The 27445-nt window shown below is 48.2% G+C and overlaps 2 protein-coding genes across 2 annotated transcripts in view; both read right to left on the bottom strand.

The window, feature by feature from the left end:
* Positions 1-27317, bottom strand: part of LOC140422530 (uncharacterized) — a 44679-nt gene extending 17362 nt beyond the window's left edge. The window contains exon 1 of the mRNA XM_072507553.1: positions 26987-27317. The gene's annotated coding sequence lies outside the window, so the exon portion shown is untranslated. The remainder of the gene's footprint in view (positions 1-26986) is intronic.
* LOC140422535 (uncharacterized) lies at positions 283-27031 on the bottom strand. The gene is made up of 2 exons (XM_072507557.1): positions 26882-27031; positions 283-1677 (listed from the first exon to the last, which is right to left on the bottom strand). Exon 2 carries the CDS (start codon positions 1286-1288, stop codon positions 491-493), a length of 798 nt encoding a protein of 265 aa, XP_072363658.1. The 5' UTR covers positions 1289-1677; positions 26882-27031; the 3' UTR covers positions 283-490.
* Positions 27318-27445: the final 128 nt, after the last annotated feature.

Below are 27445 nucleotides of genomic sequence, written 5' to 3'. Positions count from 1 at the left end.
CAAACCTGTGAAGAGTGCCTCTGACTTCCTGTCTGTCTATATTTATACATCTCCCGTGTTCCCTCTAGTGATTGCTTAGTTGTAGTGCATTTACATTGACCCCTTGTATATATACACAGATATGCAGATTACTACACCCCCCCTTTTTTCTTTTACATATTTTCTGTACAGTGTTAAAGAAAATTGTACAAGACAGTTAGATTAATTATGATATGTATATCTGTACAAGTGGTGATGATATTGGTTATTATACAAAGCCAATTAATATTTATGAGTTCAACCTTAATAAAAAAAGTACAACTTTATGAATTTATTTGGTTGAGTTTTTTTTCTTCTGTTGTTGACGTGGTGATCTTGATATTGTAATTTCTTTATGAATGTCGTCAGTGTTCTTCTTTTTAAGTAACTAACAAGTCATTACGAGGTGTTCGAATGGTCGAACCACTGATGTTGACAGACATGGACTTTTTTCTGTGCTTGTGGTATCGATTTAGTGTGTCACCGGCCTTGAAAACTGGAGCAAATGTGAATTGGTGAGATACGTTGTCATGCTTGGTATGTTTGTACTCTTGTCATTGTTTTGGAGTGTGCTGTTGCATTGTCCTTCATGTGCAGAGTTGTACCATGTTGTACAGGTTGTTGTTTCATTGTTGTCGTTTCTGTCTTTGTCGTTTTCGTTGTCGTTCTTGTTGTTTTTGTCGTGCTTGTTTCTGTTTTTCTTGTTTTCGTTGTTGTTCTTCTTCTTTTTGTCATGCTTGTCGTTGCTCTTGTTGTCTTTGTTATGCTTCTTGTTGTTGTTTTTGTTGTGCTTCTTGTTGCTTTTGTTGTTGCTGTTTCTGTTGTGCTTCTTGTGCTTTTTGTTGTTCTTGTTGCGCTCAATGACTGTTCCGTGTGGATAATTTGAGTCATTCTCAAAGTTATTGGTGTCAGTGTGCTTTGTGGTACCTGATGTTTCATTGAGTGTTTCTTCTTGAGGATTGTGAGAATGATCTGGTGTTGCATTGATCTTGGTGACATCAGTCATTTGTGGTGGATTTGATTCCCCTTCTTTGCTTCCTTGGTGCTCCTCTTCTGCAGTCATTTCTGGTTCATTTGAATCATCTTTGGTTTCTTGGTGCTCCTCTTCTGGAGTCAAAATCTTCAAGATTTCATTTTCTTGTGGGTAGTTTAGAGGGGATGAGGTTTCAATTGACGTGGTCTCGCTGGACTCATGAGTAGTTACTTTGATGGTTGAGTGCTTCTGCACAGACGAGCTGAGATCTGTCAGTCTCGCTGTGATCTTGCACATCTTGTATGTCGATTGTGATCACATTGTCACTGTTCTCACATACAGTGGGTAGACTTACATTGTCTTCATGTTGATTATGTGAGCTTGGTAGACTTTCATAGTCTGCTTCTGGTTGCTCAGATAAGGTGGATAGATCTTCATGGTCTTGATCATGCATGGCGTTCGCTATGGAGTGTTTAATTGCTTCCATTTTGGAGTCTGTGAACGAGCTCTCTGTGGAGGCTTGCGTCGCTCTCCCTGTGGAGTCTTTCATCGCTCTCTGAGTCTTTCCCGCAGAGGAAGAGATGTTAATCTCTGGATTTCTCTTCATTGGGGACCAGTGGAGTCTGGGGGCCAGTGAATATATTCAAGGATGAGATGGACAGATAAATTACTGCGGATGCTGGAATCTGAAACGAAAACAGAAAATTCTGGACAATCACAGTAGGTCTGACAGCATCTGTGGAGAGAGAAGGGTCATAATCTCCGGATTACTGCCCGAGCCACGTGCAAATTGGCATAGGGAGGCAACAATAAGGGAAGTTAACACGTGGCTGAAAGAGTGGTGTGGGAAAGAGGGGTTCCTTTTCATGGGACACTGGCATCAGTTTTTTGGGACAGGGGGGACCTATACCGTTGGGATGGTCTCCACCTGAACCGAGCTGGGACCAGTGTTCTGGCGAAAAGAATAAATAGGGTGGTCAATAGGACTTTAAACTAAAGATTGGGGGGGAAGGGAAAGTCAGGGAACCAAGAGGTGAAGTAATCAGTGGGAAGCGTAGCTGCTTAGGAATACAAAAAAGCACGAAAAGACAAAACTCAGGAGAGGTTACGATAGTCCCCATTCCACAAAATATGACACAGTGTGTGGAAAGGCTCAGTAAACCAAGGTCCACCACACTAAGAAAACAAAAAGGGACGGTCAATAGAGAATTAAAGGTGCTATATTTAAATGCGCGCAGTGTACGGAACAAGGTAGATGAGCTTGTGGCCCAGATTGTGACTGGCAGGTATGATGTGGTAGGCATCACAGAGACATGGTTGCAGGGGGTTCAGGACTGGCATTTAAACATCCAGGGATTCACAACCTATCGAAAAGACAGGGAGGTGGGCAGAGGGGGCGGGGTTGCCTTGTTAATTAGGAATGAAATTAAATCAATAGCACTAAATGACATAGGGTCAGATGATGTGGAGTCTGTGTGGGTAGAGTTGAGGAACCACAAAGGCAAAAAAACCATAATGGGAGTTATGTACAGGCCTCCTAACAGTGGTCAGGACCGGGGGCACAAAATGCACCACGAAATAGAAAGTGCATGTCAGAAAGGCAAGGTCACAGTGATCATGGGGGACTTCAATATGCAGGTGGACTGGGTAAATAATGCTGCCAGTGGACCCAAGGAAAGGGAATTCATTGAATGTTTACAGGAGGGCTTTTTGGAACAGCTTGTGATGGAGCCCACGAGGGAACAGGCCATTCTGGACTTAGTGTTATGTAATGAGCCAGACTTGATTAAAGATCTTAAAGTAAGGGAGCACTTAGGAGGCAGTGATCATAATATGGTAGAATTCAATCTCCAATTTGAAAGAAAGAAGGTAGAATCAGATGTAAAGGTGTTACAGTTAAATAAAGGTAACTACAGGGGCATGAGGGAAGAACTGACGAAAATCGACTGGGAGCAGAGCCTAGTGGGAAAGACAGTAGAACAGCAATGGCAGGAGTTTCTGGGAGTAATTGAGGACACAGTGCAGAGGTTCATCCCAAAGAAAAGAAAGGTTATCAGAGGGGGGATTAGGCAGCCATGGCTGACAAAGGAAGTTAGGGAATGCATCAAAGCAAAAGAGAAAGCCTATAATGTGGCAAAGAGTAGTGGGAAGTCAGAAGATTGGGAAGGCTACAAAAACAAACAGAGGATAACAAAGAGAGAAGTAAGGAAAGAGAGGATCAAATATGAAGGTAGGCTAGCCAGTAACATTAGGAATGATAGTAAAAGTTTCTTTAAATACATTAAAAACAAACGGGAGGCAAAAGTTGACATTGGGCCGCTCCAAAATGACGCTGGTAATTTTGTGATGGGAGACAAGGAAATAGCTGAGGAACTAAATAAGTACTTTGCGTCAGTCTTCACAGTGGAAGACATGAGTAATATCCCACCAATTCCGGGGAGTCAGGGGGCAGAGTTGAATATGGTAGCCATCACAAAGGAGAAAGTGCTAGAGAAACTAAGAGGTCTAAAAATTGATAAATCTCCGGGCCCAGGCGGACTACATCCCGAGAGTTCTAAAGGAGATAGCTGAAGAAATAGTGGAGGCGTTAGTTATGATCTTTCAAAAGTCACTGGAGTCCGGGAAAGTCCCAGAGGATTGGAAAATCGCTGTTGTAACCCCCCTGTTCAAGAAGGGAACAAGGAAAAAGATGGAAAATTATAGGCCAATTAGCCTAACCTCGGTTGTTGGCAAGATTCTAGAATCCATTGTTAAGGATGGGATTTCTAAATTCTTGGAAGTGCAGGGTCAGATTAGGACAAGTCAGCATGTATTTAGTAAGGGGAGGTCGTGCCTGACAAACCTGTTAGAGTTCTTTGAAGAGATAACAAATAGGTTAGACCAAGGAGAGCCAATGGATGTTATCTATCTTGACTTCCAAAAGGCCTTTGATAAGGTGCCTCACGGGAGACTGCTGAGTAAAATAAGGGCCCATGGTATTCGAGGCAAGGTACTAACATGGATTGACGATTGGCTGTCAGGCAGAAGGCAGAGAGTTGGGATAAAAGGTTCTTTTTCGGAATGGCAACTGGTGACGAGTGGTGTCCCGCAGGGTTCAGTGTTGGGGCCACAGCTGTTCTCTTTATATATTAACGATCTAGATGACGGGACTGGGGGCATTCTGGCTAAGTTTGCCGATGATACAAAGATAGGTGGAGGGGCAGGTAGTATGGAGGAGGTGGGGAGGCTGCAGAAAGATTTAGACAGTTTAGGAGAGTGGTCCAAGAAATGGCTGATGAAATTCAACGTGGGCAAGTACGAGGTCTTGCGCTTTGGAAAAAAGAATAGAGGCATGGACTATTTTCTCAACGGTGACAAAATTCATAATGCTGAAGTGCAAAGGGACTTGGGAGTCCTAGTCCAGGATTCTCTAAAGGTAAACTTGCAGGTTGAGTCTGTAATTAAGAAAGCAAATGCAATGTTGTCATTCATCTCAAGAGGCTTGGAATATAAAAGCAGGGATGTACTTCTGAAGCTTTATAAAGCATTAGTTAGGCCCCATTTAGAATACTGTGAGCAATCTTGGGCCCCACACCTCAGGAAGGACATACTGGCACTGGAGCGGGTCCAGCGGAGATTCACACGGATGATCCCGGGAATGGTAGGCCTAACATACGATGAACGTCTGAGGATCCTGGGATTATATTCATTGGAGTTTAGGAGGTTGAGGGGAGATCTAATAGAAACTTACAAGATAATGAATGGCTTAGATAGGGTGGATGTAGGGAAGTTGTTTCCATTAGCAGAGGAGACTAGGACCCGGGGGCACAGCCTTAGAATAAAAGGGAGTCACTTTAGAACAGAGATGAGGAGACATTTCTTCAGCCAGAGAGTGGTGGGTCTGTGGAATTCATTGCCACAGAGGGCGGTGGAGGCCGGGACGTTGAGTGTCTTTAAGACAGAAGTTGATAAATTCTTGATTTCTCGAGGAATTAAGGGCTATGGAGAGAGAGCGGGTAAATGGAGTTGAAATCAGCCATGATTGAATGGCGGAGTGGACTCGATGGGCCGAATGGCCTTACTTCCGCTCCTATGTCTTATGGTCTTATGGTCTTATAACGTTTCAATTCTGGATCACTCTTCCTCAAAGCTTTGACAAAGAGTCATCCAGACTCAAAACATTAGCTCCTTTCTCTCTCCACAGATGGTGTCAGACCTGCGGCAATTGTCCAGTATTTTCTGTTAGACAGATATTTGGTTGACAAGGGAGTCAAGGGTTTGGGGGAAGAGATAGGAAAATAGAGTCAAAGCCAAGATGAGGAGGGATGTGATGAAATTTCAGAATTATCTACCCCAGGGACTGTGGAGCCTCAGTCATCAAGTCAGTTGAAGACAGCGATTGATAGATTTCTAGATATTGAAGATATTGAGGGATATGGGGAAAGTGTGGGAAAATGATGCTGAAGTAGATCGACCAATGATCTTATTGATTGGTTGAGCAGACTTGATGGGCCAAATGGCCTACTCTCCTCCTGTTACGATCTCTGTGTCCAGGACAGGAAGCAGTGAGCATGGATCAATCAATCAGCCTGAATCAGCACCTTCAGGAGAATTGGGAGGGTGAATAGTAGATACAGCAGAGTGAGAATGGAGGGAGAGTGTGGGGGATGGAGAATTACAGCTTTTGGGGAATGAGTGGAAAGTATTCTCCATTGGAACTGTTCTGAATTACTGCTTTAAAAAAATCTATTTTTATTCCAAAGGTTTTTCAGTATTACAAAACAACAGAATAACGCTACATTAGTCGACAAATGTTTACAGAAACAGTATAAAAACAGCACATTTTAATCAATCTCAACCTTACTGACCCCTACCCCTTACCATTATAACTCTTAACAAAGTAAAACCCCTAACTACAACCTGATAACCCCCCCACCGCCCAACATCTGATGAACCCCCCCCCCCTCCCTAACAGCTGACCAATTCTCTGAAAAAGGAAATGAATGGCTGCCATCTCGAGTAGATCCCATTCACCAATCCTCCAATGGTGTACTCGACCGTTTCAAGATCGAGGAAATCCATTTGGCCCCCCAGCCACGACGAAGCGCTGGGCACAGTGGGAGAACTCCACCCCAGCAGAACTCGCCTGCGGGCTATCAGTGCGGCGAAAGCGGGGACACCTGCCTTCGCCCCCGTCTGCAGCACCGGTGAGTCTGAGACGCTGGAAATGGCCACCAATGGGCAAGGCTCCAGATCGAGACCAAGAATCCCTGACATGGTGTTGAAGAAGGAGACCCAAAAGCCGCAAAGTTTCGGACAGGACAAGAACATCTGGGTGATTCGCCGGGCCCCGGGAACACCAAGCTCACCTGTCTGCCACCCCCGCGAACAAAGCCACACAGCCTAGTCTGAGTCAGATGTGCCCTGTGCACCACCCTGAACTGAGTCAAGCTGCACCGAACAGAGGAGGAGGTTGAGTTGACCCTGTACAGTCTCACTCCACACTCCCTCCACAGAAACCAGACCCAACTCCCCCTCCCACTTCCTCCTCACCTCGTCCAGTGCAGCTTGCTGTGCAGACTGTAGATATCTGAGATCCTACCCTCACCCACTTCAGCAAGAGATAGAATCCTAATCATCAGGGAGGGCGGGGGTGCTAAACGAAATGCCGAGATCGCCTTACGTAGGAAATCAAACACCTGTAGATACATTAAAAAATTAGACCTTGTGAGTTGGAATTTTTCCACCAGCTCATCAAAACCAATAAACCTGCCGTTCACAAACAAGTCACCAAACTTCTCCAGAGCTTCCCTCCTCCAGGACCTAAATCCAAATCCGTCGGCACAAAGCAGTGAGTCCCACAGAGAGGGGCCAACAACGATATTGAGCTGAGCCTGTAGCGTTGCCTGAACTGTCTCCAAACCCTCAGTGTAGCCACCACCACCACAGGGCTCGAGGTAAATTTCGTCGGAGAAAACGGAAGCGAGGCAGTAACCGAGGCCCACAAACTGGACCCCGACAAGAGCCCGTCTCCATCTGCCCCCATACAGAATTCAGATCTCTGAATCACCCCAGCACCCTTTCAATATTGGCTGCCCAATAATAGAATAACAATTTAGATGTGGCCAAGCCTGTCTCTCTCTCTCTCTCCAGGAATGTCCTGCAAATCCTCCGGGTCCTTCCCACCCAAATGAAAGAGGTAATCAGCTTACCGATTTTAACAATGAATGATTTGGGGAAAAAAGATAAAAGATAGGGAGACATTGGAAAAGAAACAGAAACCTCGGAAGGAGGTTCATTTTAACCGTCTGAGCCCTGCCGGACAAGGACAGGGGGAGGTTATCCCACCAACCAGGCAAATCTGCTCTGACCTCATTCACCAGCCGAGCAAAATGACATTTGTGAAGAGAGGCCCAGTCGTGGGCCACCCGGATTCCCAGATAACCAAGCTGGATCTGGCAAGGTGAAAAGGCAACATCCCCAGGTCAGCCCCCCTCTCGGGGGATCACCGGATAATATGAGCTCTTGTCCGGATTTACCCTGTACCCGGAAAAGGAGTCAAAACCCCACAGAAGCTTCATTACCTCATCCATCATGGAGACTGGGTCTGTGATATAAAGAAGCAGATCATCTGCATGCAGGGACACCCTGTGCTCTCTCCCTCGCCTCTCTATCCCTGTCCATCTCCCAGAAGACTTCAACACGATAGCTTGATTGCCAAGGCAATCAGAAGTGGAGACAGTGGGCAGCTCTGCCTTGTGCCCCTACCCTACTGAAAATAGCCTGAGCTCAACGTATGTGCACAGACTCTAGTGGTGGGAGGCCTTTATAACAAACAGATCCAAGATATGAATTTCAACCCGAAACTGAAAAGTCCCAATACTTCAAATAGGTACTCCCACTTGACTCTGTCAAACGCTTTCTCAGTGTCCAATGAGATCATTACCTCCGGATCGGACACTGGGGAGGGGGACAGAATGATGCTTAATAATGACAGGTATCGGTTGATAGCCGCCGATCCTTGACAAACCCCGTCTGATCCTCCGATATCAGCCCTGGGAGGCAGGGCACCACCCTCACTGCCAGCACATTAGCCAGTAACTTTGCATTAAGCAAAAGAAAGCGGCCTGTATGACCCACACTGTGTAGGGTTCTTGTACTTCTTCAGCATTAAGGAGATGGATGCCTGCGCCAATGTACCTGGCAAAGACCCCCGGGCCACAGAACCGTTGACATATCCAATACCAGTGGGGTCAATTGTCCTGTAAATCTCTTCTAAAAACCATTGGGAAACCCATGCAAGCCCGGGGCCTTGCCAGACTGCATTGAACCAATACACCCCACCACCTCCTCAAGTCTCAATGAGGATTCTAACTCCTCCCTGCTCTCCGTCTCCACCTCCGGGAAGGACAGTCCCTCCAAATATTACATCATGGGTGACTTCTCCGCCGGGGGCTCCAATCTATACATTCCGGAAACATTCTTCAAACACTATATTAACCTGTGTTGGGGCGGAGACCAGCCTGTCGCCCAAGACCCTCACTTAAGCAATTTCCTGGGAGGCTGCCTGCCGCCTCAGCTGACACGCCAAAAGACGACTGGCCTTGCCCCCGTGCTCATTAAAGGTTACCTTCGAGCATTGGAGCTGGCCCACCACCTTACCCGTTGAGAGTAGCTCAAATCCTGTCATATAATATAGAACATAGAACATTACAGCGCAGTACAGGCCCTTCGGCCCTCGATGTTGCGCCGACATGTGAAACCACTCTAAAGCCCATCTACACTATTCCCTTATCGTCCATATGTCTATCCAATGACCATTTGAATACCCTTAGTGTTGGCGAGTCCACTACTGTTGCAGGTAGGGCATTCCACACTCTTACTATTCTCTGAGTAAAGAACCTACCTCTGACGTCTGTCTTATATCTATCTCCCCTCAATTTAAAGCTATGTCCCCTCGTGCTAGACATCACCATCCGAGGAAAAAGGCTCTCACAGTCCACCCTATCCAATCCTCTGATCATCTTGTATGCCTCAATTAAGTCACCTCTTAACCTTCTTCTCTCTAACGAAAACAGCCTCAAGTCCCTCAGCCTTTCCTCATAAGATCTTCCCTCCATACCAGGCAACATTCTGGTAAATCTCCTCTGCACCCTTTCCAATGCTTCCACATCCTTCCTATAATGCGGTGACCAGAATTCCACGCAATACTCTAAATGCGGCCGCACCAGAGTTTTGTACAGCTGCAACATGACTTCATGGCTCCGAAACTCAATCCCTCTACCAATAAAAGCTAACACACCGTACGCCTTCTCAACAACTCTCTCAACCTGAGTGGCAACTTTCAGGGATCTATGTACATGGACCCCGAGATCTCTCTGCTCATCCACACTTGTAACATCCTTCCGCACTGTCCACAACTCCACCGACTTTAGTGTCATCTGCAAATTTACTCACCCATCCTTCTACGCCCTCCTCCAGGTCATTTATAAAAATGACAAACAGCAGTGGTCCCAAAACAGATCCTTGTGGGACACCACTAGTAACTGGACTCCAGTCTGAACACTTCCCATCAACCACCACCCTTTGTCTTCTTCCAGCTAGCCAATTTCTGATCCAAACTGCTAAATTTCCCTGAATCCCATGCTTCCGTATTTTCTGCAGTAGCCTACCGTGGGGAACCTTATCAAACGCTTTACTGAAATCCATATACACCACATCAACTGCTTTACCCTCATCCACCTGTTTGGTCACCTTCTCAAAGAACTCAATAAGGTTTGTGAGGCACAACCTACCCTTCAGGAACCGTGTTGACTCTGTCTAATCAAATTATTCCTTTCCAGAAGATTATACACCCTATCTCTGAAAACCATTCCAAGATTTTGCCCACAACAGAAGTAAGGCTCACTGGTCTATAGTTACCGGGGTTGTCTCTACTCCCCTTCTTGAACAAGGGCACAACATTTGCTATCCACCAGTCTTCTGGCACTATTCCTGTTGACAAAGATGACTTAAATATCAAAGCCAAAGGCTCAGCAATCTCCTCCCTAGCTTCCCAAAGAATCCTAGGATAAATCCCATCCGGCCCAGGGGACTTATCTATTTTCACACTTTCCAGAATTGTTAACACCTCCTCCTTATGAACCTCAAGCCCATCTAGACTAGTAGCCTGAATCTCAGTATTCTCCTCGACAACATTGTCTTTTTCCTGTGTGAATACTGACGAAAAATATTCATTTAGCACCTCTCCTATCTCCTCGGACTCCAAGCACAACTTCCCACTACTGTCCTTGACTGGCCCTACTCTTACCCTAGTCATTCTTTTATTCCTGACATATCTATAGAAAGCTTTAGGGTTATCCTTGAACCTACCTGCCAAAGACTTCTCATGTCCCCTCCTGGCTCTTCTTAGCTCTCTCTTTAGGTCCTTCCTAGCTAACTTGTAACTCTCGAGCGCCCTTACTGAACCTTCATGTCTCATCTTTACATAAGCCTCCTTCTTCCTCTGGACAAGTGTTTTGACTGCCTTAGTAAACCACGGTTCCCTTGCTCGACCACTTCCTCCCTGCCTGCCAGGCACATACTTATCAAGGACATGCAGTCGCTGTTCCTTGAACAAGCTCCACATTTCCATTGTGCCCATCCCCTGCAGTTTTCCTCTCCATCCGATGCATCCTAAGTCTTGCCTTATCGCATCATAATTGCCTTTCCCCCAGATATAACTCTTGCCCTGCGGTATATACCTATTCCTTTCCATCACTAAAGTAAACGTAATCGAATTGTGGTCACTATCACCAAAGTGCTCACCTACCTCCAAATCTAACACCTGTCCTCGTTCATTACCCAGTACCAAATCCAATACAGCCTCGCCTCTCGTTGGCCTATCTACATACTGTGTCAGGAAACCCTCCTGCACACATTGGACAAAAACGGACCTATCTAAAGTACTCGAACTATAGCGTTTCCAGTCAATATTTGGAAAGTTAAAGTCCCCCATAACAACTACCCTGTTGCTTTCGCTCCTATCCAGAATCATCTTTGCAATCCTTTCCTCTACATCTCTGGAACTTTTCGGAGGCCTATAGAAAACCCCTAACAGGGTGACCTCTCCTTTCCTGTTTCTAACCTCAGCCCACACTACCTCAACTGACGAGTCCTCATCAAACGTCCTTTCTGCCACCGTAATACTGTCCTTGACTAACAATGCCACGCCTCCCCCTCTTTTACCACCTTCCCTGAGCTTACTGAAATATCTAAATCCCAGCACCTGCAACAGCCATTCCTGTCCCTGCTCTATCCATGTCTCCGAAATGGCCACAACATCGAAGTCCCAGGTACCAACCCATGCCGCAAGTTCACCCACCTTATTACGGATGCTCCTGGCATTGAAGAAGACACACTTTAAACCACCTTTCTGCCTGCCGGTACACTCCTGCAACTTTGAAACCCTACTCATGACCTCACTACTCTCAACCTCCTGTATACTGGAGCTACAATTCAGGTTCCCAAGCCCCTGTTGAACTAATTTAAACCCTCCCGAAGAGCATTAACAAATTTCCCCCCCCAGAATATTGGTACCCCTCTGGTCCAGATGCAGACCATCCCGTTTGTAGAGGTCCCACCGACCCCAGAATGAGCCCCATTATCCAGAAATCTGAAACCCTCCCTCCTGCACCATCCCTGTAGCCACGCATTCAACTCCTCTCTTTTCCTATTCCTCATCTCGCTATCACGTGGCACGGGTAACAACCCAGAGATAATCACTCTGTTTGTCCTAGATCTAAGTTTCCACCCTAGCTCCCTGGATTCCTGCCTTACATCCCTATCCCTTTTCTTACCTATGTCGTTGGTACCTATGTGGACCACGACTTGGGGCTGCTCCCCCTCCCCTTTAAGGATTCCGAAAACACGATCCGAGACATCACGCACCCTGGCACCTGGGAGGCAACACACCAACCGTGAGTCTCTCTCGTTCCCACAGAATCTCCTATCTATCCCCCTAACTATGGAGTCTCCAATGACTAATGCACTACTCCTCTCCCCCCTTCACTTCTGAGCAACAGGGACAGACTCTGTGCCAGAGACCTGCACCCCATGGCTTATCCCTGGTAAGTCGTCCCCCCCCCCCAACAGTTAAGTGTCACTTGCCAACAGCTCCCAGCTCCTCCACAAACTACCTTCAAATTAGGATATCCACGACGGAGGTATGCAAATTTCCCTTGCAACACCAATCAGCAGCTCCGCTCTACTGCCCTCTGCTGGATGCTTGTCTTCACTCGAACAGCTGGGGTCTTTAGCTCAGGTACACTTTCAGGTTAGGGTGACCACAATGGAGGTATGCAAATTTCCCTTGCAACACCAATCAGCAGCTCCCCTGTACTGCCCTCTGCTGGATGCTTGTCAGCTGTCTGTAATTTCTTCCTGGACATTAGCAGCACCTGTGTCGGGCCAATTGAATATTGATGGTCCACCTCTAGGATGGAGTTTACCAACCTCTTTCACTCCAACCTCCCAGATCTATCTCCATTGATTTAAATGAGAGAGAATATCTCCCCTAATGACTGCTTTAAGGGTCTCCAATATGTAGTGAGGGGAAGTCGGGGGCGGGATTCTCTCACCCCGGGGCGGGGCCGGAGAATCGTCGTGCTGGCCCCCTGTAGGGGTCAGAATTGATGCTCCTGAGGCCGTGTTGACGCCGTCGAGAAACGCGACGGCGTTTATGACGGCGTCCACACTTAGCCTCAGGATCAGAGAATCCCGCCCAGAGTCTCCCCTGTTGAACAGAATGTATTCTCCAATGGCGGTAGAGATACGCTCATAGAAACGTTTATCTGCCAATAGCCCTGTGTCCAGTCTCTATGGTGGGCATTGAAAGGAACCTGGCTCAAACACGGAATAAATTACCCAGTACCCCACCCTGTTCACGCCCAAGGGGAGAGACCTACCCAGCACTAAAAGGTCTATTTGAGAATAGACCTGATGAACCTGGGAGAAGAACGAAAAGTCCTTGTCCCTTGGGTGGGCCATGGATCTGCCCACCCCACCCCCTCCCACCAATCTGTTCCAGAAAAGTCACCAACGCTTTCGCCACCCAGGAGGAATCGAAGACCTGGGCATAGATCTGTCCTCTCTCGGATCCAAAACACAATTAAGGTCTCCCCCCAGGATAAGCTGATGTGTGTCCAAGTCAGGGATAGAGGTCAGTAATTTACTGACATGAACTGTATCGTCCCAATTCGGAGTGGACACATTTACTGGGACCATCAAGGTGCCCACCAAAGACCCACTGACAATCACGTGTCTCCCATTCGGACCTGTCAGAATTCGAAAAGCCGAAAAAAATAATCCATTTATTTATCAACACTGCGGTCCCCTGGGACCCTACATTCAAATCCCGTGTGGAACATCTGTCCCACCCAAGCCTTCCCTAACCGTGTCTGATCCTGACCCGCAAATGGCTCTCCTGCAAAAACACCACATCCGCATTCAAACTCTTCACATCAGCGAATATCCCTGATCTCTTCACTGGACCGTTCAACCCCCTCACATTCCAAATGGCCAGTCGGATTGAGGGTTTACCCCCACCCACCCCGTACCCCAGTCAGCCATATCCACCAAAAGAGATCATTCTAAAATGACTGAAAAAGTATCGGCATCGAGCCCACCGGAGACCCCAACAAAACAGAGCAAAGAGCAAGCTGTCGTCACCGTCGATAAACCCTCCCCATCCCCCAGCTCCCCATCCCCCAGCTCCCCATCCCCCAGCTCCCCATCCCCCAGCTCCCCATCCCCCAGCTCCCCATCCCCCAGCTCCCCATCCCCCAGCTCCCCATGCCCCAGCTCCCCATCCCCCAGCTCCCCATCCCCCAGCTCCCCATCCCCCAGCTCCCCATCCCCCAGCTCCCCATCCCCCAGCTCCCAGCCCCCCATCCCCCAGCCCCCCATCCCCCAGCTCCCCATCCCCCAGCTCCCCGTCCCCCAGCTCCCCATCCCCCAGCTCCCCATCCCCCAGCTCCCCACCCCCCAGCTCTCCGTCCCCCAGCTCCCCGTCCCCCAGCTCCCCGTCCCCCAGCTCCCCGTCCCCCAGCTCCCCATCCCCCAGCTACCCATCCCCCAGCTCCCCATCCCCCAGCTCTCCATCCCCCAGCTCCCCGTCCCCCAGCTCCCCGTCCCCCAGCTCCCCGCCTCTCATTAAAACCACAACCAAAAGCCCGAAGAACCCCCCCAGACCCTCAGCTCAAAAATCCTTAACCCCAAACAGAACCAGCGCACTCAGCCCATTATCTAAAACCTATACTATGTTAATGAGCTGCAGTTACCCCCAACACTTCGCTCCCATTAACTCCCTTCTTCAGCTCGCAGAGCAACTCCCGCATTGGGGCATATAAAACTGAGTAACCATAACGACCAGTGCACTCACCCCCCCTCCCCCCCCCCCCTCCCCACCCACATCCAACTTCAATAACAAAAGAAACCCCCACCCCCCACACAAAAACAATAAAATACAAACTGGTACAAGAAACCCCAACAAGACCCCAAAATTACAAGCTCTCTCCAATAACAAAACCCCATGAATAATACAAAATATAATTAACTCATCCGAGCTTCCTTACAAAAGCGTTGGCATTCTCCGCCGTCTCAAAAGTAGTGGTCTTTCAAATTGTAAGTCACACGGAAGGGTGTGGGGTAAAACACCTCAAACCGAACTCCATACATGAAAAGCGTAGCCTTGGCCTTGATAAATGCCACCCTATTTTTTTGCCAGCTCCACTCCCACATCTTGATGGAGCCTAATGGTATGGCGCTCGCATTTGTAGTTACGGTGATCTTTCGCCCACCTCAGGACTCGTTCCTGATCCTGGTAACTGACAATAATTGCCCAAGGTGGCTCTCTGGACGAGGCGTCTGACGGAGTGAGTGATTGGCCGATCCAGCTCGAGAGGGGACAACTGTCTCCCCTCCCCACCATCTTCCCAAACATCTTGGACGTGTATTCAGTCGGGTGTGGGCCCTCCAATCCCTCCGGCAACCCCAAGCCTCTAAGATTTTGCATCCTGGAGCGAATTTCTAAGTCGTCTACTTTGGCATGCAAAGATTTGAAAATGAAATGAAATGAAATGAAAATGAAATGAAAATCGCTTATTGTCACAAGTAGGCTTCAAATGAAGTTACTGTGAAAAGCCCCTAGTCGCCACATTCCGGCGCCTGTTCGGGGAGGCTGTTACGGGATTTGTAAACATCAGCCAACATAGCCATCTCAGCCTCTCAAGAAAAATTGGCTTGCACTGCATCGAAAGATCTGCCCCCGCGCCCTGCAATCTTGCGCCGAGCGCCGTTTACAGTTTTGTCCATTTTTTGTAAAATCCATTTTTCCAATTAAGGGACAATTTAGCGTGTTCAATGCACCTAACCTGCACATCTTTGGATTGTGGGGGCAGAACCCACGCAGACACGGGGAGAATGTGCAAACTCCACACAGGCAGTGACCGAGAGCCGGGATCGAACCTGAGACCTCGGCGCCGTGAGGCTGCAGTGCTAACCCAGTGCGCCACTGTGCTGCCCAACAGTGTCGGCCATTTTTGCCAATATTGTTCAAATAGGAACCAGGGCTTCCTCAATTGATTTCTGGAGGTCCTCGGAGACAGTCTGCCATTGCTTTTTGAATTCCTACGCTAAGGTGCTTGTGAGCATCTAAACTGATTAAGAGGTAACTTTAGCTTCGGCAACGGCCGCCGCCATTTTGTTTTCCCGATGAACCTCGAGAAGAATCTGAATCGGATGACGATTCTTTGCTTGCAGGCTTCTTCAAACTTGTTTACTTGGTCATTTCAAAGAACAAAGAAAAGTACAGCACAGGAACAGGCCCTTCGGCCCTCATGACCTGTGCCGATCATGATGCTCTTACTAAAAAGCCTTCTGCCCTTACTTGGTCCGTATCCCTCTATTTCCTCCCCATTCATGTATCCATCCAGATGCCTCTTGAATGTTGCTAATGTGCCTGTTTCCACCACATCCTCTGGCAGCCCGTTCCAGGCTCTCACCACTCTCTGTGTGAGAAACTCAACCCACACATCTCCCTTAAACTTCCCCCTCTCAACTTCAACCTGTGCCCCCTTGTAATTGACACTTCACCCTTGGAAAAAGCCTCTGACTATCCACCCTGTCTATGCCTCTCACAATTTGGCTGACCTCTATCAGGTCATCTCTCAGCCTCCATCTTTCCAGTGAGAATGATCCTAGTTTATTCAACCTCTCCCCATAGCCAACCCCCTCGAGACCAGGCAACATCCTGGTGAACCTTCTTCACACTCGCTCCAAAGCTTCCACCTCCTTCTGATAACGTGGTGACCAGAACTGCCCGCAGTACATCAAATGCGGCCGAACCAAGGTTTTATACAGCTGCAACATGATTTCCCAACTCCTGTACGCAATACCCCGGCTTATGAAGGCAAGCATGCCATTTCCTTCTTAATCACCTTGGCCAGCTGTGTTGCTGCTTTCAGGGAACTGTGGACCTGCATGCCCAGATCCCTCTGTATGCTAATGTTCCGAAGGATTCTGTCATTTACAGTATAATTCATACTTAGATTTGATCCTCCAAAATGCATCACCTCGCATTTGTCCGAATTAAACTCCATCTGCCATTTCTGTGCCCATTTCCACGATATGGGAATTTTATCCCATCGATTAATTTAAAATATCCCCCTAACAGCCTTCTAAAGCTGTCCGGAAAAGATGGAAGACCGAGAGACCGAGTGTCTGGACGAGAGCTCCCTTCATGTCTCAACCGGAAATCCCCGTCTGTTCTGAGTTTCTATCCTGAACTGACAGTGATGTATTTTGTAAATTGTGTTTACAGGATGTTAGAAGAGGAGGAATCACAGACAGAAATCTCAAACGTCACATCTCGATCTAGCAGTGTCACACGATTCATCGGGATCTGAATATCATCGGCCTTTGAATCTAGAAGGAGAAATGTTTGTCTGTTCTGTCGGCTTCAAAAGATTTTAACCATCAGTGTGACTGGAAAAGCCTCGAGACACACACACCCGAGTGAGAGTGTTCCAGAGCACTGACTGTGGAAAGAGCTTTAACCAGTTACACAGCCTGAAAAAACATCACACCATTAACAGCGGGGAGAGACCATACACGTGTTCCGTGTGTGGACGAGGCTTCAACTGATTGTTAAACCTGGAGAGACACGAGGAGACCCAAAACATGGAGAAACCGTGGAAATGTGGGGATTGTGGGAAGGGATACAGAGCCCCATCAGAACTGGAAATTCATCGACGTAGCACAGTGGGGAGAGGCCATTCACCTGCTTTGTGTGTGGGAAGGGGTTCACGCAATTATCCAGCCTGCAGAAACATCAGTGTCTTTATACTGGGGAGAGGCCATAGAATTTTACAGTGCAGAAGGAGGCCATTCGGCCCATTGAGTCTGCACCGGCTCTTGGAAAGAGCACCCTACCAAGGTCCGCACCTCCACCCTATCCCCATAACCCAGCATACCAGCCCAACACTAAGGGCAATTTTGGACACGAAGGGCAATTTAGCATGGCTGATCCATCTAACCTGCACATTTTTGGACTGTGGGAGGAAACCGGTACACCCGGAGGAAACCCACGCACACACGGGGAGGATGTGCAGACTCCGCACAGACAGTGACCCAAGCTGGACTTGAACCTGGGACCCTGGAGCTGTGAAGCAATTGTGCTATCCACAATGCTACCGTGCTGCCCTGCCATATACCTGCTCTCAGTGTGGGAATCGATTCACTCGGTTAGACAACCGACAGACACACCAGCAAATTCACACTGGGGAGAGGCTGTTCATCTGCTCTGTGTGTGGGAAGGGATTCACTCAATCATGCAACCTGCGGACACACCAGCGGGTTCACACCGGGGAGAAGCCGTTCAGCTGCTCTCCGTGTGGGAAGGGATTCACTCGGTTATCAAGCCTGGTGACCCACCAGCGAGTTCACAACGGTGTGAGGCCGTTCACCTGCTCTGTGTGTGGGAAGGGATTCAGTGATTCATCTACCTTTCTGATACACCAGCAAGTTCACACGGGCAAGAAGCCATTCACCTGCGCTCAGTGTGGGAAGGAATTTACGCAGTCGTCCAACTTGCAGAGACACCTGCAAGTTCACAAGTAATTACAGGAGATGGATTCTGCTGTTATTGCTGCTGTTAATCACATCCAAGGATGTTCATTCTGACAGTGGATGAATTGGGAGGATTGGTGTTTTGTTTTTTCTGGACTGCTGGTCTCACAACTCTGCTGCCAGTGGGCTGATACTCTGAACCATGTTGCAAATACCTGATATGCATCATTGCAGCAAAGGGTTTTGAAAGTAATAGTTTGCCTTTCAGTTATGAGCCTCCTGAAGCATGCCATGTTGCCATGGGGATGGTCGAGTCGGCATGCTGGAAGTAATGAGGTTCATGTTCCGATAAGATCCTGGTGGCTATGAAGGCGTAAGTCGCACATTTGGTGGCTCCCGCTCGGGTCGGACTTTTGGACCTTTCCCCCCGATTTTCTACAGACTTGAATTGTAAAACTGAAGACAGAGGCAATTGTGTACTGAATTCCCACATTGGTGCATGGAGAGAAGGACTAGAAGTGCTCGTAAAGGCAGAAACAGAAAGACAGAGAAGGCTTGGGCTGTAGCTGCAGCGGGAGACAGCATGGCGGAGGACCGGACCTCTGGTCTGTCGATCCAGCGGTCAACGGAGCAGCTGATGCAAGTTATTCAGGAAAGCTTTGCTTGGACCCGATAAAAGAGTTGATTGAACGGCTGGAGCTTAGATTGGACGCCCAAGATCGGGCGATCCAGAAGGTGGAGACGGCGCTGGCTGAGCAGGAGGAACATCAAACTGCGGTGGAGTTGGAGGTGGGGATGCTGAGGGACCAGCAGAAGAAGCTCCTGGAGAAGGTGGAGGACCTAAAGAATAGGTCCCGCCGGCAAAACTTGAGAATAATTGGGCTCCCGGAGGGGTCTGAAGGAGCGGACGCTGGGGCATACATCGCAGATATGTTTGAGAAGCTGCTGGGGGATGGGGCATTCTCCTGACCCTTGGGGGTGGACAGGGCTCACAGAGCACTCGCGAGGAAGCCGCGAGTGGGAGACCCCCCGAGGGCAATGGTGGTGAGATTCCACAGGTACTTGGATAAGGAGCACATTCTACAGTGGGCCAAGCAGACACGGAGCTGTAAATGGGACAACAGTATCCTGCGGGTTTACCAAGACCAGAGTGTGGAGGTGGCCAGGAGAAGAGCAGGCTTCAACCAGATTAGGTCGATCCTTTTTAAGAAAAAGGTGAAGTTCGGACTTTTGTATCCGGCCCGTCTCTGGGTCACGCACGAGGAACATCAGTTTTATTTCAAGTCGCCTGAGGATGTGCTGGACTTCATGAAAAGGAAAGAACTGGTGGTGGACTGAGAACTTTTGAACTTTGCTGCAACTTTCATGTTTTTATTTCTTTTTGTTTCTCTGTTCTTTTCTCGTTTGTCGTTTTATGGAAGCTGTTTGTAATGCCTTTTGCATTGATTTGGGACCAGCAGTAGAGCTGAGTGAGTTAAGGTTTTCATTTGCACTGTTGGGGGATGGAGATGTGCTTGTTTTGATCGTGTGTTTTTCTGTCGGGCAATTGTGTGGGGACTGTTTGATGTTGGGGTATGTCTGTATGAGTGGGAGGGGGGGGGGAGGGGAGTGGGGGGGGGAGGGAACAATAGGTGGGAGACTATTCGGCGCCAGGCATGGGGCCCACCAAGCTAGCTGGGCGAGCTAGCTCACGGAAGCACAGTGGGGGGGGGGGGGGGGGGGGGTGTGCATATGTTTGGTTTATCAAAGGGATTGGGTTGCAGAGTGTTGTTAATGGGGCGGGGTGGGGGGGGGTATGCTCTGCTGACGAGGGAGGGACTTGGGCTAAGGGACAGAGAGGAGGTTGGGAGTGGAGGCTGTCTGGGGGCGGGCCGGTGGAGGCGCGGAGCATGGGCTGGAGGATGGCCCAAAAAAAGGGGATGGCTGATTGGCGAAGTGGGGGGCAATGAACCCCCCAACTAGGCTGATCACCTGGAATGTTCGAGGGTTAAATGGGCTGGTCAAGAGGGCACATGTGTTCGCACATCTTAGGGGACTGAAGGCAGACGTGGTAATGTCGCAGGAGACGCACCTTAGAGTAACTGACCAGATTAGATTGAGGAAAGGCTGGGTTAGTCAGGTCTCGGGACTGGATTCAAAGACTAGAGGGGTCGCGATCCTGATCAATAAGCAGGTGGTGTTTGAGGCGTGTAGAATAGTCTCGGATGTGGGAGGTCGGTACATAATGATCAGTGGGAAGCTAGAGGGGGTGCAGGTGGTTTTAGTAAATGTGTAGGCGCCAAATTGGGATGATGTGGAGTTTATAAAAAGGATGCTGGGGAAGATACCGGACCTGGACTCGCACAGGTTGGTCATGGGAGGGGACTTCAACACAGTTATTGACCTTGGCTTGGACCGGTGAAGCTCGAAAATGGGCAGGGTGCCAGCAATGGCAAAGGAACTAAAAGGGTTCATGGAGCAGAATGGGGGGTGGGGTGGGGGGGGGGGGGGGGGGGGGGGGTGGATCCATGGAGATTTGGGCAGCCGAGGGTGAAGGAGTTCTCCTTCTATTCACACGTGCATAAAGTGTACTCCCAGATCGATTTCTTCATTTTGAGCAGGGCCTTACTGTCAGGGGAGGTGGACACGGGGTAGACAGCGATCACAATCTCAGTCCATGCTCCGCACTGGGTTGACCTGCAGGTTAGTAAAGACAGTAACCAGCGCCCGCACTGGAGGTTAGATGTGGGACTTTTGGCTGACGAAGGGGTGTGCGAGCGACTGAGGAAATGTATTCAGAACTACCTGCAGGTCAACGACACGGGGGAAATTTCAGCAGCGATGGTCTGGGAAGCACTGAAGGCGGTGGTCAGAGGGGAGCTGATCTCAATACGCGCCCATAGGGAGAAGGTGGACAGGGCAGACGCGTACCGACTGGTTAAGAAGATACTGCAGATCGACAGGAGGTATGCGGTGACCCCAGAGGCAGGGCTTTTAAGGGAACGGCAGAGGCTACAGGTGGAGTTTGGCTTGTTAACAACAGGGAGGGCGGCGGAGCAGCTGAGAAAAGCGAGGGGGGTTATCTATGAGTATGGAGAGAAGGCCAGCAGAATGCTTGCACAGCAGCTTAGAAAGAGGGAGGCAGCCAGGGAATAGGGAAAGTAAATGACGGAGATGGGAACCTGGTTGGTGATTCAGTAGGGGTGAATAAAGCGTTTAGGGATTTCTACAGCGGGCTGTATAGGTCGGAACCCCCTACAGGGCCGGAGAGCATGAGGCACTTCTTGGGGCTGAATGTCCCAACGGTGGACGGGGAGCTGGTAGAAGGGCTGAGGGCCCCGATCAGGTTGGAAGAGATAGTGGGGGGTCTGAAGGCCATGCAGATGGGTAAAGCCCCGGGGCCGGACGGGTACCCAGTGGAGTTCAATAAAAGGTTCTCTGGGATATTGGGGCCGGTGTTGATGAGGATGTTCAATGAGGCAAGGGAAAGAGGGGTGCTGCCCCCGACGATGTCACAGGCCACAGTTTCGCTAATTCTGAAGCAGACCAAGAACCCGGAGCTGTGTGGGTCCTACAGACCGATATCGTTGTTGAATGTGGACACCAAACTGCTGGCCAAAGTTTTGTCCTCCGGTATTGAGGATTGTGTTCCGGACGTTATTGCGGAGGATCAGACAGGGTTTGTTAAGGGTAGGCAGTTGGTGGCCAATGTAAGAAGGTTGTTAAAGGTGATCATGATGCCCCCAGAAGGTCGGGAGGTGGAGGTAGTGATCGCAATGGATACAGAAAAGGCTTTTGATCGGGTAGAATGGGATTATCTGTGGGAGGTTTGGATTTGGGCGGGGCTTTATTGACTGGGTCAGGTTGCTGTATCAGGCTCTTGTGGCAAGTGTACGGACGAATAGGACAACATCGGACTATTTTAGACTGCACTGGGGGACGAAGCAGGGATGCCCCCTCTCCCCACTGTTGTTCGCGCTAGCTATAGAGCCATTGCCAATTGCTCTGAGAGCCTCAAGGGGCTGGTCCGGGGGGGGGGGGGGGGGGGGGGTGGAGCACAGAGTCTCCAGTACAGGATAGAATTCTCGGTCTATGCAGATGACCTGCTTCTGTATGTATCGGACCCATTAGAGAGGATGGAAGAAATCATGAGGATTCCAGGGGAATTTGGCCGGTTTTCGGGGTATAAGCTAAATATGGGGAAAAATGAAATGTTTGCGGTCCAGGCGAGGGGACAGGAGAGGCGATTGGGGGAGCTGCTGTTTTGATTCGTCGGGGAAAACTTTTGGTACCTAGGCATTCGAGTGGCGCGGGAATTGGACCGGCTGCATAAATTGAATCTGGCCCGGCTAGTAGACCACATGAAGGACAGTTTTCGGAAATGGGACGCGCTCCCGTTGTCATTAGCCGGGAGGGTGCAGGCGGTGAAGATGACGGTCCTTCCGAGATTCCTGTTCATGTTTCAATGTCCCCCCATCTTTATCCCGCGATCCTTTTGTAAATGGGTCAACAAAGTGATCTCTGGCTTTGTTTGGGCGGGCAAGACCCCACGGGTAAGGAAGGTAATGCTTGAGCAGAGTCGGGGAGAGGGCGGGCTGGCGTTGCCAAATTTTAGTAACTATTACTGGGCCGCGAATATAGCCATCATCAGGAAGTGGGTGGTGGGGGAGGGGTTGGCATTGGAGCGTATGGAGGCGGCTTCATGCAAGGGCTTCAATCAATCGCCTCTTGATCAGCTTGCACAATCTTTTGCACCTCCTTCGCTTCAATTTACCACGTTAACAAACCCAACTGGGTTATCCTGTTTTACCACATGAGCCTTCCTAGTGCTTTTCTTCAACTCCCAACACTGTGACTTTACATGGCCTAGTTTATTACAGTAAAAACATCTGAAACTTTTCATTTCTCTTCCACCCTCCTCGATTTTTTTTAAAATCTGAGGTACACTCTCCTTATTATCTCCCATCAGATCCCCTTTACCTTTACCACTTGAGTATTTCTCTTTTCCGCAGTTTCTATCCCTCACAGGCTGAAACTGATGTCGGAAACCAAGCTTTGATTTATTAACTAATTCATAATCATCTGCCATTTCTGCTGCTAATCTCGCAGTTTTAAGCCTTCCACATGAGTTCTCACGACATCAGGAATTGAATTTTTAAACTCCTCCAAAATTATCATTTCTCTAAGAGCTTCATACGTTTGGTCTATTTTCAAAGCCCTTATCCACCGATCAAAATTAGTCTGTTTGATCCTTTCAAACTCCATGTATGTTTAATCAGGTTCTTTCCTTAAATTTCTAAACCTTTGTCTGTAGCCTTCAGGCACTCGTTCATATGCACCTAAGATGGAGTTCTTCACCTCCTCATACATCCCAGATACCTCCTCTGATAGTGATGCAAACACTTCACTCGCTCTACCTACCAACTTTGTTTGACTCAGTAATACTCACATGTCCTGTGGCCATTTTATTTGTTTACCACCATCTCAAATTAAATGGAAAAGCCTTCTGCATCCTTCTCATCAAACCTTGGCAATGCTTGGACATATTTAAATAGATCCCCACCAAGCCTTCGACTATGATGCTTTTTCTCACTATCCTCATGACTATCCTCAAACTGTACATTTCTCTTTAGATCTGCCAATTTTAACTGACTGTCACGTTTCATGGTTATTTTCTGAAGTTCAAAGTCTCTTTTTCTTTTTCTTTGATCTGTACCTCCTTTTCTCTCACTTTCTGTTCTGCTAGGGCTATTCTTTCTTTTTCCCTTTCTTCTCTCTCCTTTTCTCTTTCTCCGTATTCAAGCTGCTTTAATTCTTTTTCATGGTCAAGCTGCTTGATCTGTAATTGAATTCTTCTCATTTCCAATGATTCTCACTGTGTCTCAGGCAATTTTAAATCCTCAGCTACCGCCACAATTACCTCTTCTTTTCGTATTGTCAAGCAATGTTAACTGCAAGGTTTTTGCCAAATCTAAAAGCCTTTCTTAGTCTCTGTTTGGAAGGTACTGCGTGTGACCTTCCCTACCCCAAAAAACTTTTGAGCCTCTGAAAGAGCCATTGTCCACAACACACTCCCTACTTAAACTGGAATACACCACCTGAAAAGCAAACACAAATATGCTCACCTCTCACTGTCTTTAAGTTCACCTAGCCAACCCAATCATGAATGATAGACGTTTAGCCCACGAGCCCCCAATTTGTTATGGGCCAGGGTTTAGAAAACTCCAAAGTGGATCATGGAGTTTACCTGACCTACAATTATTTATTGATTTTTGGTTCCGATGAGCACAAGGGCTGCCTTTCAGGGGTTATTCAACAGAGGCCTTAACCACTTTTAATCATAAACAAAGTTTATTCGACAAATTTAGTTAACATTTATATAAACACACACAGTAAGCATTTTTATCAACTACCAACATAAATATCCCACACAGCTACAGTACTCTATGTATAACCCTTTATAAATTCCCTCTTCAGCTGTTCCAATTTAATAACAAGATCCCATAAAACAGAAAACACTTTTTAAAGGTATGGCCCAGCACACAGCACTCAAGATCTCGTATGGATGCTCCTGTTTCCTTTCCAAAACAACAGGTTTGAATTTATTTTCTTTTCAAGTTATCAAGCAGTCTTGAAACAGTTTTAAAAATGCAGATAGAAAAAAAAAACCTTCTTTCAACCTGTGCAGAACACAGCCAGTTCAAACTCAAAGCAAAAGTAAAACCAACTCCCAGAACCACAGCCCAGCTCCACCCACACAATAACATCACTGAATCCATGTGATAAGACAAAAACATTTCTTAAAGGGACACTCCCATGACAAGAGTGAATGAACGGTCAAATCCCTTTCCACAAAGAGAGGAGGGTAACGGCCTCTCCCCAGTGTGTATGCATCGATGAACTTCTATCTCTGATGGGGATCTTTATCCGTTCCCACACTCCCCTTCTCCCTGCTGTGAATTGTCCTATTTGTTTCAGGCTGTGCAAGTGGTTAAGGCTCTTTCCACAGTCAGTGCACTGGGGTCAGTGCACTGGAACACTCTCACTCGGGTATGTGTGTGTGTCTCGGTGCTTTTCCAGTCACACTGATATTTAAAATCTTTTGAAGCCAATTATTCGGGCAAACATTTCTCCTCCTAGGTTCAAAAGCCAATGAAATTCAGATGCCAAAGAGTCAAGTGACTCTACCAGATCTCAATGTGACTTTTGAGATTTCTGTCTGTAATTCCTGTTTTTCTTATATCCTGTAAAAGGACATACTCCTGTCTGCTTCACCCGATGCCAGTGTCTATGTATTTATATTGTGTACCTTGTGTTGCCCTATTATGTATTTCCTTTTTATTTTATTTTATTTTCATGTACTTACTAATCTGATTGAGCTGCTCACAGAAAAATACTTTTCACTGTACCTCGGTACATGTGACAATAAACAAATCATTCCAAAAGGGGTTCACAAAAGTCATCACTGTCAGTACAGGATAGAAATTCAGAACAGACAATTCTTGTTTGACCCGCGACAACGCAGAATCGCCGAGAAGAAACTTACAGCCAAGTTCCGCACACATGAGTATGGCCTCAACTGGGACCTTGGATTCAAGTTGCATTACATTCAGCCCCCACCATCTGCACTGGCCTTGCGAAATCCTACCAACTGTCCTGGCTTGCAACAATTCACACCTCTTTACCTGTAATTATCCTCTCTCTCCAGTCACTCTGTCTGGACCTGTAAAGACTTAATTACCTGCAAATACTCGCATTCAAAGTATCATCTTGCATCTTTGACTTTGTCTATATATATATATATATTTCTGGAACCCACCTCTTCATTCACCTGAGGAAGGAGCAGTGCTCCGAATGCTAGTGATTCGAAACAAACCTGTTGGACTTTAACCTAGTGTTCTTACTAGGCATATCACTGCCCGATATTAATTTATTGTCCCCTTAAATGTCAACCACCTCTTGGGGAAAGGAGCCCCTTAATTGTGAACAAATAAATGTGTCAAGCTGAGGGAGCAAAGGATGTCAATGTCTTTAAGATGTGGAGATGCCGGCGTTGGACTGGGGTGAGCACAGTACGAAGTCTTACAACACCAGGTTAAAGTCCAACAGGGGCGGAGAAACTACGTCATCTTCTTCACAGCCTTCAACACGTCATTGATGACGATGAACATCTTGCCAAGGTCATCCCCACACCCCCACTACTTGCCTTCAAACAACCGCGCAACCTCAAACAAACCATTATTTGCAGCAAACTACCCAGTCTTCAGAACAGTGACCACGACACCACACAACCCTGTCATGGCAATCTCTGCAAGACGTGCCTGATCATCGACATGGATACCACTATTACACGTGAGAACACCACCCACCAGGTACGTGGCACGTACTCGTGCGACTCGGCCAACGTTGTCTACCTCATACGCAGCGTGCAGGAAAGGATGTCCCGAAGCGTGGTACATTGGCGAAACCATGCAGATGCTGCGACAACGAATGAACGGACATCGCGCAACAATCACCAGGCAGGAATGTTCCCTTCCAGTCGGGGAACACTTCAGCAGTCAAGGGCATTCAGCCTCTGATCTCCGGGTAAGCGTTCTCCAAGGCGGCCTTCAGGACGCGCGACAACGCAGAATCGCCGAGCAGAAACTTATAGCCAAGTTCCGCACACATGAGTGCGGCCTCAACCGGGACCTGGGATTCATGTCACATTACATTCATCCCCCACCATCTGGCCTGCGAAATCCTACCAACTGTCCTGGCTTGATACAATTCACACCTCTTACACCTGGGGTTACCCCATCTCTGGATCTGTAAAGATTTAATCACCTGCTAATGCTCGCATTCCTAGCATTGTTTGGCATCTTGGAACAGACCTCTTCATTCACCTGAGGAAGGAGCAGCGCTCCGAAAGCTAGTGACATCGAAACAAACCTGTTGGACTTTAACCTGGTGTTGTAAGACTTCGTAATGCCTTTAAGAGAGAGAGAGAGAGACCTGGGCCAACCTTTGCAGAGTCTGCACTCTCCCTGGATTCACTTCCTTTCCCTTCAGTTGCTGCAAGTGACCAATTGAAGGTGAGAATGAGAAAATAAATGGAAAGGGGGAGAAAATAAAGTGTTTTAGTCACAGATGTTGAAGACAGGAGGAAGTGTCAGTCTGTGTGAAGCTCAATCCCAGTCACAAAAAGCCCGCGCTCTGATTGGCTGGAGGACCAGACTCCTTCCGATCCTCCCACTCCCACTCCGGAATGGGGGCTGAGGGAGCGGTCGCCTCCACACATGCGCATATTTCACTCTCTCTTGAACATGCGCAGTCCACTTCCGGGGGGGAGGGGGAGATCACCGAGCAAGCTCGCTCTGGCCGGAGCCGTCATGAAACCTTGGCTCGAGG

The sequence above is a fragment of the Scyliorhinus torazame genome, chromosome 5 (genome assembly GCF_047496885.1).
Source record: "Scyliorhinus torazame isolate Kashiwa2021f chromosome 5, sScyTor2.1, whole genome shotgun sequence".
NCBI classification, from domain to species: domain Eukaryota; kingdom Metazoa; phylum Chordata; class Chondrichthyes; order Carcharhiniformes; family Scyliorhinidae; genus Scyliorhinus; species Scyliorhinus torazame.
This window is presented reverse-complemented; position numbering and strand designations above follow the sequence as displayed.